The sequence below is a fragment of the Nestor notabilis genome, unplaced genomic scaffold (genome assembly GCF_000696875.1).
Source record: "Nestor notabilis isolate BGI_N333 unplaced genomic scaffold, ASM69687v1 scaffold36413, whole genome shotgun sequence".
In the NCBI taxonomy this organism is placed as follows: domain Eukaryota; kingdom Metazoa; phylum Chordata; class Aves; order Psittaciformes; family Psittacidae; genus Nestor; species Nestor notabilis.
In genome coordinates this window covers 17516-29362 of record NW_009921240.1, presented here as the reverse complement: position 1 = coordinate 29362, position 11847 = coordinate 17516, and the positions used below count along the sequence as shown (strand labels likewise).

The 11847-nt window shown below is 38.0% G+C and overlaps 1 protein-coding gene across 1 annotated transcript in view; it reads left to right on the top strand.

Moving 5' to 3' along the window:
* The first annotated feature begins 3731 nt into the window (after nucleotides 1-3731).
* The window catches only part of ANKLE2 (ankyrin repeat and LEM domain containing 2), a 12625-nt gene continuing 4509 nt past the window's right edge, over nucleotides 3732-11847 (top strand). The window contains 9 exon segments of the mRNA XM_010011054.1: nucleotides 3732-4206; nucleotides 5279-5470; nucleotides 6700-6893; nucleotides 7852-8040; nucleotides 8311-8433; nucleotides 8822-8888; nucleotides 9551-9732; nucleotides 10752-10858; nucleotides 11719-11847. The exon segment at nucleotides 11719-11847 is cut by the window's right edge and continues 10 nt beyond it. Coding sequence (XP_010009356.1) covers nucleotides 3732-4206; nucleotides 5279-5470; nucleotides 6700-6893; nucleotides 7852-8040; nucleotides 8311-8433; nucleotides 8822-8888; nucleotides 9551-9732; nucleotides 10752-10858; nucleotides 11719-11847 — 1658 coding nt within the window.

The window sequence follows — 11847 nt, the reverse complement described above, 5'->3', positions numbered from 1 at the left end:
TGCTGCCCGCGCCGCCCTCCTCCCGGGCACTGCTCTTGCGCGCTGCTCCCAAACCCTCTCCCGCGCCGAGCTTGCCGTGCTTTGCTGGGCATAGAAATAGGTGTTCGTTTTTCGCTCCTGAGAAGTCGTCCGGTCCCCCCCGTCCACCGTTTCCCTCACCCCCTTCTGGTCGTGGCTTTCCCGTAGTTTATCCCAAGTTTGTTTTGCAGTTCTCTTTTAGCCACGTAGCTCTTAATTGTTGGTTAATTTGGCAACAGGCAGCATAGACAAGTACCCGACTGCACAGCCACAATTATTCTGCCATGTGCAAATCCTAGCAGTCGAAATGTAGCCAGAGACGGGATCTGTGTCTCGGGTAATTCCTGCCTCGAAAACAAAAATCCACCTTGTTTTTTAACATTACTCATTTACTGCACGATTTAATGAGTAGTGGAATAAAATAGTATTTCCACCTTAAAAGTCACTCGTTCATCCTCACTTGGGGAAATATTTTTGGGGAAACATTCTGCTGTTTCATACCTGATGCAGTCAGACAAGGGGAAATACATTTCTTACTCATTCTTCAAGATTTTGTTTGATTTGGAAGAAAGTTCAAACATGTGGTTGTTGCTGCAGTAGTTATTAATATTAGTAAAGCTACTAAAGGTAACTTGCGTGCTAAGCTAAAAAAGGCAGCTGCATCAATGCTGGCTGTGCTCTGGATCATTTGAAGTTACACGAAATGCGTGTGAAGGTTTAAATAATCACCTTTTGCACCTGCAAATGATCAAAGCAAATGATTGAAGAATTATCTTAAAACAGACAGTTGCATATTTCTGAGGTTGCAAGTCACACCTTTCGTTTTGGACAGATCAAAACAGGTGATGTGGTTAAAAAGCTTAGTGTGGAGAACTCTTTGTGCTGACAGGAGATCTAAAACCGAAGATTGATTTCTTCACTGTTGGTCTGCTTTGTCATTTCACTCACTGATTTAGTTGTGCCTGAGTAATGGGTGCATCAATAATGCTTTTTCATACCTAGAATACTTTTTTTTTTAGGATGAGGAATAAAATTTTAGGTGCTAAGTTGCATCGAAACGTAAGATACCAGAGAAATCATTCCTTCCTGACATCTACTTAACCACAAGCTAAGAGGAAAGATTATGCCTACGCCTGCAAACCCAGTGTGCCTGAATTACACATATGTAAGGGTCTGCTCTTCTGCAGATTGATTGTGCCGGTTCTGAGCCTTAAAAGTAGGAGCATTCTGAGTTAATTCTTCAAGGTATTACATTATGTTGAATCTTTTTTAAAGGGTTTGAGTTGTTTCTGCAGAAAATTTTTTGGCCTCAAGTTTTCATCTTTACTGTCTTTTTTCAGTTACACACTCTCAAAATCCTTAGCACAGCAGTTGACCTTAGGGCTGCATTTTATCTCTTGATTAAACATAATGGCATCACATTTATTTTTTAAAAAAATAGAGGATTGAGAACAAAAAATAAGAGAGAAGATTTTTCACATCTATCTTTGCAGTCTTGTGGGCAAGTCAGATAATTCTAACAGTGAGGTTGCTTGGAGGTTCAGGAATCATAAGGGAACTGGAATGCTTTGGGGAGGTAGCTCAGCAGCAGCTGTGGCTCTGCCACAGTTGTTTGGTATTTTAAAACTGAAATATTCTGATTTCCCATCGTTTCAGTGAGGTCCCAGTTAATATTTGTGAACTATTCAGTGAGTGAGGAATGTTCTCTGACCACAAGATTTTTAAAATTGGACATGCAGGAAAAGAAGGAACTCCCAAAGGAAATGTCCCTTTAGGAAAACAAACCCTCAGACTCACGGAACAGTCGAATTGTAATATTTGAAAACCTGCTTAAAGTTTGGCATTAACGTATTTTTCTGTCGTATTTCTTATTATTAGAAATGTAATAGTTTTGATGTCAGATTCCAGTGAAGTTTTTACTTGACTATATTGACTGTTACTGAAAGTTACAAAAACTGCTGTGTGCCTTTGGGGTTTGTTTTTTTTTTAGCATCTGAAAAGTTTGGTTCTTCACCAGCTTCGTGCTTGGGTAATTTACAAAGCAAAATTGCCGTGTCTGTATTATTGGTGTATTTTGTGATGCTACTTTTGGCAGTATGCGTGATAAAAATAAAGGAGTTGGACTATACTGTGAGTCTGTGATGAAGGTGCAATTTTGGTATTATTTCTGAGCTTGTACACTTTGACAGAACTAATAATTAAGTTACTAGGAGCCAGTATTTAGGGCACTGCATCCCTGCTATTTTAGGGTTCACCACCTTACAAGCATCATACTATTTTCCCAGACAAGAGGTTCTTGCCCACTGAGTAGATGTTCTAATTCATGTTAAGGACTGCTTGTGCACCCGGTTCATAAGGCGTTTCTCATACTGACACACGCATCCACAAATACTCTTTTGAGGAGATTTAACTTAAAATTATAGGTGATTCTGACTTCATACCTGCTTTGCATCTAATGGAGTAAGATTAGGAGTTGTATTAGTCCAAATATAGCATGACTTAGTAGTAAATCAAGTGGAAAAGCTGCAGATGTGTGTTTCAGTAGTCTTAAATTTCATAAACTGAGGATGAAACCTGGAATTGAAAATAAAGTACTAAAAATGCCATGCACACCTCTCCAAACCAGTACAACCCATGAAATGGGTAGGCACTGAAGGAAGGTCCCGTTTAAAGAGGGAGTGAAAGCAAGCTGAAGAAATACAGCAGCCGAATCATTTCTGCCTGAAAGCTGTCCTTCCTAACTAGTGTACAGCAGGAAAAAGTCACAGCCATTGTAGAGATACGTGAATGCAGTATCTGATGAAATAACTTGACAGCTTTGTATGCTTCTGAGGTGCCCAAACCCTGATTTTTCTCAGTTCTGATTTTCTTAGCAAGAAGTTTGTAATGGCATCATGTTGGGTTTAGTGTCTTCTTGCTGACCATGCAGAAGCTGCGTGTGGATTATATTGAGGGAAGTGAGCTGGGGGATTTGTAGTATCATATCAGATAGAAGGATTTTACTTTGGAAATGGAGAAATTCTTCCAGCTCCTGCTCTTTGTTGTAAAGTGAAATCTGAAAAGGTCGCCAGTTCTCGTCTCTTGGTTTTCTTCTCAAAACAGGGGCTGGGAAACAACATCTTGTATAAATAGTTCCAACCTTGGATCCTGGCCAAAGGTAGACTGCCATGGTTGCTGCATCGTAACTTATGCCGTATTCTTTTGTCAGCTGGAAATTCTCATGGAAATAATAGAAATGGAGTTGTGCTTTTAGCTGTGGGTGCTGCCTGACCAGAATCTCTTACCGGGGCTAACTACTTATCCTGTTCTTGTATTCCATGACATAGACATACTGTGCCTTCTTTGGCAGGCATCAAATATTTCCCAGTCTGTCATAAATTGTATAAACATTCTGGGTTGAATTTTTACTGCAAAAGAGATTTGAAAAGGACAAACAAGAATAAAATGTACGCTGTAAGTGCTCTTTCAGGTGGTTGTGAGAGAGGGAAATAAACTCTTGGTTGTAAGTCCCGTAGCTTAAAAATGTTTCTAGTGTGTTGAGTTTTTATTTTGTCTTCCCTGCAAATGCAATTATCTCTTCAGAATCAGATAAATTGTTATGAGACACTTTTATCCTTGGCTTTAATGCAGCATTTAAATAGCAGGGGAAAAAGTTCTGATGTTCTTTATAGTTTATGTCTTTCTCTTTCACTTTTCTTATAGGTGAAATAACAATGGATGCAATATTAGCCCGACTGAAGCAGCTCAGCGCTGATGAGCTTAGGCAAGAAATAATAAGAGCAGGACTGAAATGTGGGCCCATTACCTCAACCACTAGGTTTATTTTTGAAAAGAAATTGGCCCAGGCATTGTTGGAGCAGCAAGGAGCTCAGGGGGAAAAAGGATCTGCTGTGTCAGGAGAGGGTGATGGAAATGTCCCATCTGACAGCAGCCGGGCAGAAGCACTGAAGGCTTTGAAAACCACAGCAGTGAATCACAATGGTCATGGAAGTGTTCCTGAAGAGGTTGACTTTGGGTACTGCGTAGGTCTGAACCCTCCAGAAGAAGATGTGATGCATGTGAACGGTTCAGCTCCAGCCTCTGGAGCAGGATGTGTTGATTCACAAATTAGTACTCAGACACCATCCAGAGATCCTCCACTGTTCTATGGTGTTTGTCCAGTTTATGATGACATACTGGCAAGGAATGGTAAACATTAATTTACTTTATTTCCAATGATAATCATTTTACAACAATGTCTAAATAAACCTTTTTCTATATCATGAATGATATGAACACCACTGTATTAGTGCTTTAAGCATTACTTGAGTTATTTTTTGTTTCTGTAAGTAACATTTATTGGATCTTCTGAGGCACAGGAACGGTTATAAGACATCCCAAGTATTCTGCCATAAGAGTTAATACACATAACAATCCTCTACTCAGTGTAGCTCAGATGAAGAAAAAAATTTCCTACTGCTGTTTTCATACCCATTCTTTGCCTTTAATTCCTCTCAAGTATAAAAAGTAATCCTGCAAATAAAAAGTCAAAACCGTATTTATACTGTCATCAGTTGAAGCTTAAATGATTTAACAGATTTCGTATGTTCCTTTGTATGTTAATGCCAAATGGTATCTAGAAGCATCAGTCATTCTTTGCATTTTATTGATGAATACTGCAATAAGGAATCAGTAAATTACCTAGTGGCAAGGCTACAGTAGAGCATAAAGGGTTGTTTACTCTGAGACAGTAGTGAGTATTCTTTCTCATAAAAAAGTATAGTCAGAATTCTTAATTTGAACAAATTAATGTTAGCACAAAAGGAGAGGAAGAGGGATTTAATTAATATCTAGGATTCTTTGTAGAGGTCTTAAGGTTGTGCAGTGGATCACTTACATAGTCGATTTTTCTGAGCAAGAGAGCATGGAAAGCCGTGCAGGGGGAAAAAAGCTCTGAGTTTGTTTTTCAGTGTGGATGTGAGATACTTGCTTGTTGAAGCTGGCCCATCTGTGTAAAAAGATGGTCAGATATGGATTGATACGAATGGCCAAACACTGTATGTACATGTATTACCTGATGTTAGCTGGAGTGTGTGAAATTCCTCTACTTGGTTTCCAGAAGAGAGAAAATTTAAAAGGACTTTTGATTCTTAAGCCACATTTGGTAGAGAAAACAATTTGAGACCAAAGCTGGAAGGGTAGTCTGGGAATCTTGAAATTTGTTTCTCGGAGCAAACTAGATTGAGATTATTGAAATGACTTTGACTGTACTTTATTGCAGAGAGAATACATGTTTACGAAGATAAAAAGGAAGCTCTTCAAGCTGTTAAGATGATTAAGGGTTCCCGTTTTAAAGCTTTTTCAAACAGAGAGGATGCTGAGAAATTTGCTAAAGGAATCTGTGATTATTTCCCATCTCCAAGCAAGTCCTCTTCATGTCTGTCTCCAGTGAAAATGGGATCATTTAACAGAGGTGAGTGACGCTGTTTGTGAACAGGAGATGCAAAACAGAGTCTGTTATTTTTTTTAAGAGAAGAAGCAACAATTTTGTAACCAATATACTAATAATAGAAAAAAATTCAAAGGATGAAGCATCTTAATGAACTGAAATCCCCTAGGGTGGTGGTGTTCAAGATGAGCTGTACGAATGCTAGATCACAGGTCCAGAGCTTACTCACTAAATAAAGTTACTTTCTGGCAACCAGTATTTTCATGTTGGTTTTTTTTTCCTGTGAAATAAATTAGAGCAATAAAAAGCATATTTTATTTTTTAATTAAAATCTGGATTTACTTCTGTATAAAGTGGTGCTGTCACTGGAGAAGTCATCCTTAAAGTTACTTGATGCTTTTCCAAGAAAGAAGCACCAAAGTTTGTGTGCAGAAATAAAAAAAGCAGCAGAATTATGTTGGAATCTTGTCATTCCTTTTCTGAAGGATTAGCATGGAAGTAGAGCAGAACTCAGGAATCAATGGAAACACTGCTTTTTGTGTTTAAAAGCATATGGTTTTAAAAGCTTTAAAAGCATGTGTGGTTTCTATGGCCTGTTATGGTAAACTGGTTACTTTTAAAAGCAATTGTCATTGGTTTGGTTTGCGTGGATTTTACACTAAAAAATCTTGCTCCTCTTCTAAAGCTGAGGTGGTGGTAATGGCCTGCATGGCTATGTTGCTTGATAATCTGTGCTTATATTTGGTAGGATTTGATTTAACTCATGGACTTCAGGATTTTCAGGTTTAGTAAGACTCTAATAAAATTGGTTGGTGTATTAAAGCTACTTTATTTTTGAGTAACTTTGTGAGTTCAGAATAAAATGGTGAACAGGATCACACTTCCCAGTGTACCTGGTAGTGAGATTGAAAGCACTCAGCAGCCACAGCACTGCAAAAATAATTTTGATTTTCAAAACATTCATATTTCTTGTTGAATTTGGATTGGCAATTATAAGTTACAAGGTTTATAAGTCCGTATTAAAATCTGAAACAGTTTTACAGGGTGATTGTCGTGTTCTGCCTCCCTCCCTATTACTAACTACTACTGTTTTTGAATGTCTTGTCATTGACCTAGTTTTTTTTACTCCTGTATGTGAAAGATGCAAAGTTAATACGTATTTTAGATTAAAACCTTATTTTCATGCCCTGGGTATGAAAACAGTAATCACTGAAAGGAATGTATCTAGAAATATGTAACTTGTGTTTTGATAGATGGCTTATGCTCTCCTGAGACTGAAACTGCTAATAAGGAGAGAGCCAACAGCTACAAAAGTCCACGTACTCAAGATCTTACTGCTAAACTTCGGACAGCTGTTGAGAAAGGAGATACAGCAACATTTTCAGATCTAATTTGGAGTAACCCTCGCTACCTGATTGGGTCAGGAGACAATCCTACAGTTGTACAGGTAAAATAAAAAAATGCAAGTTCTGCTTTAGTGATTTAGCCTTGAGGCCCGAGAAGTGGAACTGGAAGGAATGTTATTTCCTACTCTTTGTTCAAGATACCTTGATAGTGTTTGTTGATAGTAGCTGAAAGCTGAGAGAAATACAGCAGTTGTCTGTCATGTGTGTGTCACCCACCGTAACTGAGAGTTTGCTTTTGTCCGGAAGAGCTACAGTAAAGAAACTGAGCATGCAGTCTTTCAGGGCAAGAATAGTTTTATCCAGCAGAGAAAGAGTAGTCTTGTCTTCATGTAGTATTGATCTCCTCCAAATAATTCCAATCTTTTTGAAATGGAATGATTTTAGGGAGCAGGTGGTTCATCGGCTGTAACCAGGTGTTCGTACAGCACTGCTTAACTTGCACCACCATCAAATTTCGAAATGTGCTCCCATCTAAAATCCGTGTACAAGATGCCATTTAGCAGACACTGACAATCTTACTTCAACAAATGACTTCCGTCAGACCAGCTTTGTGAAGCTGTTGAACTTTTGTATGTAATATATTACCACAAACTGAATTTTATATGTATATAGATACACACCCCTCTTTTACACACTGAACTATCTCCTCCTGTTATGGGATCTCTTAATGTACCTTCTTTTCCACATTTTTGCCTATATTTAAAGAAGTACTATATTCTTATACTACAGCTAAGTATAAGAATATTGCTGTTAATTGTAAGAATAATGTGGGTATAAAGATGTGTAAGCCTTTACAATATCATATAATTTACTGCAGTTTTGGATGTTTATGTATTGTTTTCTAATCATTTTTTACTAATAAAACTTTAAGAAACAAAAATCTAAGTATAAGATTCAGTGTGAGAACCTTTGTATTTCCACAGCTAAATTAGGTAACCATATGGGCATAAGAAAGCTGTTTAGATTTCAGTTCATTCTAATGTTTGGTTTATTTTTCAGGAAGGGTGTAGGTACAATGTCATGCATGTTGCTGCCAAGGAGAATCAACCTGGCATCTGCCAGTTATTACTGGACACTTTGGAAAATCCTGAATTTATGAGGCTTATGTATCCAGATGATAATGATGTCATGTTGAAGAATCGCATCCAATATATTGTTGATCTTTACCTTAATACACCAGATAAAGTGGTAAGGTTGGAAGGTTTGAGGGTTTCTTGCTATTAGGGAATGAACTGGAAGGTGTTAAGGATGTGTAAGGGAGAAGGGGACACTTCGAGCAAAATGAGTTTTGTATGTCTTAATACTCATTATTCTATAGTGTGGTGGGAAAAGATGTATAAAGAGCCCCAGTAAGAGTCATGAGTTTTATTTGCTTTTCCAGTCTCAAAGTAAAATATGTGGGATTGACTTTATCATGTGTACAGATGCATGTGAATTTTTCCCTTTTTCTCACTGCAGGGATTTGATACTCCGTTGCATTTTGCCTGTAAGTTTGGGAATCTGGACGTAGTTAATGTGCTTACCTCACACCCAGCTATTGTGAAAAATCCAAGAAACAAATATGATCAAACTCCAGCAGAAGTGAGTCTCTCCATGTCCACACAAAGCTAAAGATGTTCTGCCTTACCGATATTTTTCAAGTTCAGACATTTACTAACTCCTGTAGATAGAGGCTGCTTGTAAGATTCTAATGTCATGATTAGAGTGTAAATCTTCAATAACATTAAAAATAGTTCATGTTAATGGTATCTTGGGAGAAGTTCGAGGTTTTATGATTCACTGCCTATTCTTTGCAGTATCCATTTTATGGATGTGGCTGTGTTCAGTGGTTTGTTCTATTATGGATTAGAAGTCCTGGATGAGATGGGTAGAGGCCAGTAATGTGACAGTCAAAAAGAACACGCGTTTCAGTTGTTTTGAGATACATGTCTTATGTTTTACTAACAAACAACTAAAATTATATCAACAGGTAGTTTGTGAAAGAAGCAAGAATAAATCTGCAGAATTGAAAGAAAAACTAAGAGAGTACTTGAAAGGTCTGTATGCAAAGTTTTATACTGTATCGGGCATGTGTTCTGGCTCTTTGCCGTCTTCTGTTTGCCTCCTGTAGCGTTCCTGTTCATAAATGATGGTAGTGTACAGTGTTGTGAAAACCAAAGAGAAACTGATGAGGAACAGAAAACTTCTTGTCTTTCAAATTGCATGGGCAGTGCTCTTGCTGTATGGATCACAAGGTTATCCTCAGAGGTCTGTAACATAGGCATGACCCTTCTTTTATTCAGCAAGCCTGAAGCAGAAAGTTTAATCTAAAAGCAAACAAAAGGCCTTTACAGAGCAAAAGATTTATATGTCATGTTGGGGAGTCGTGTAATTTCAGTGACCTAGAACTTTTCACTGTTTTGTCACGTGTGGGTTTAGGCATTTGCAAAAGGAGGTTTTGAAATTTGTTGAAGATCCTTAGGGAAGGGATACATATATCGATGCAGGTATTTCTGTATTTGAGGGAGAAGGGAGCCTGTAATAAAGTACTATCTCTAAGCAGGCAATGACTATTGAAACAGTGAGCTTGAATTACAAATAGTTTTGCTAATGCAATAAATTCAGATGGTTAAATATATGGTGTATTGATATTGTAGGAAGAAGCAGCTGGCTAATGTAACATAGACTGCTTGAGCAAGCTTTCTATTATTCATTTTAGGCCGATACTATGTACCGCTCTTGAGAGCAGATGACAATTCCTCAGCTCCTGTAATTGGTGCTCCGTGGTCACCCGATCAGACAGATGACAGTCCCCAGAGAACCTTACCTAAGTACACGGGCAGCCCCAGAGATCCAGTGCTGTCCATAAGAGCTTTTGCAGGCCCCATGAGCCCCTCAAAGGTAAGGAGAGAACCTCATATGACTCTAATGCCTATTTTTTAACCTTTTTATTCGTGAAGAACCAAGTAGCAGGTGTTGGGATAGTTTTGGAGAAGTATTGATTGTATAGTAGGAAAGCAAAAACCTTTTGTTTTCAGGAGGGATACTTCGATACCAGTTAAATATATTACAAACTTACAGGTATTTCTTTGAGTCATTTGTTTAATGTGAACATGCTTGGAAGTATGACAGCTCTAGAAAGGGTGACTAAATACAACTGAGGACTTCCTGTCTGATGCTTGAATTCTTCAGGATAGAGTTTTACCAAAATGCTTAATGCTTTTTCTCCTACGTATGCTGGTTGGTCAATTTGCTATTCACCTGACAGAAATGTAGAGTCATTTTATACTCTGAAAAACTTTAGCTGGGGTGTAAACAATGCATTATTTTGGTTGCTGATAGATACTTTTAATGTATGAATGTAAATCTTGGTTGTTGTTGCTGATTTCTGCCATACAGTTTGGCAGTTTACAAAAATCTGATACTTCATTCACTTCAGGAGTTAAATTTCAAACTTCAAAATAGCAAGAATATACTCCTAATAATTTTAACAAGTCTGTGGAATTAAATATATATATATGTGTATATGTATGAAAATGCCACCTTTGCATCCTAGAAACTCCATTACAATGACATGGCAAAATTATAAGACATTCTGTTTTGTGCTGCACACAGATTAAATCCAGGCAGACTTGGTGTCTGTACAGCTTACTTTAAGATGGTTGTACATTATGATCTTTACTACTTTAATAAGCAGCTATGAGATCAAAGTAACCAGTAATACCGGGAGGAGTCACTTCAGATCCGATGTGAGACTCTTCATAACCAGAGTTGAGCAATACTTGTGGCAGAACTTGAGTTGTTTACATGTAGACAGCAAACAGCTAAAGGTCTTCTAGAGCTAGGTAGGCATTCACCCAGCACTGAGGTAGCTTCATATCCTGAGGGTAGGATTTATAATGATTTCTGGTTTTTTAAAGGCTGAAGAATTTCGCAGGCTTTGGAAGACTCCGCCTCGAGAAAGAGCTGGCTTCTTTCACAATGTCAGGAAATCTGATCTGGAGAGAGGTGTTGAAAGAGTTGGAAGGTATCTAAGAGAGTATCAGTATAAAAAATTAGCAATGAACAGAGCAATTGAAAGCAAAAGACTTGTGCCGAGAGTACGGTTATTGCTGAACTGTGCTGAATTTAGGGCAAAAGTGACTGGCAGAAGTATAAAGTATATTCTAGTTTGATTTTACTGTATTTTTGTGTAAACAATACTGCTAAAAATGAGACCTCTTAGCTTTCAGAGAAAGATGTTTTAACTATTACTGATGTCAGCTATAGAATGCTTTTCTCAAATATTTACTTGCCTAATTTGTCAGAAGATCTACAATTATGCATGGCCTACTTCTGTAAATGGAGGGGCTGTTAAAAAGAGAGCAGGGTGAAGAGACCCTGATACAAACGTGCTGCTTTATAAAAGCTGTGTGTTGTGGTGTGTGTCCTTCCTGTTAAAATACCTGTATCATCAATATATGGAAAAAACATACTGTGATGAAAGCTAAATAGATTTCTTTGTTTGCAATAACCCTTCACTTCTGCCTTCCCCCAGTCCCAAATAGGAAAGGCTATTGAATGCAGTATTGATTCAGATTATGCTTACATCAGGAGGGATTCATCTCTATCTGATGTCTAGATAAAGTCAGCATAAAAATAGCAGTGTTATGGTGCTAACTGTAAGATTAAAGATTAAATTTGAAAACTGTTGTAGGAAACTTGAGATGATGCTGTGTTTGCTGAGGATGTGTGCGTGGCTTTTGCAGACTGTTGGCTGTAGCAGAATTGCGTTGCCTCGTTGCGCGTTTGTACTCCTGTTAATAGCTGATAATGTGTTCAGAAAAGTTATTGTCAAACTAATATTTATGTCTTCACAAATGATTCGTTTTATTTTATTTATTGCAGGGAGTTAGCTCATGAGCTGGGGTTCCCGTGGGTTGAATACTGGGAATTTCTGGGCTGTTTTGTTGATCTGTCTTCCCAGGAGGGGTTGCGAAAATTAGAAGAGTACCTGAATCATCGGGAAATGAGCGA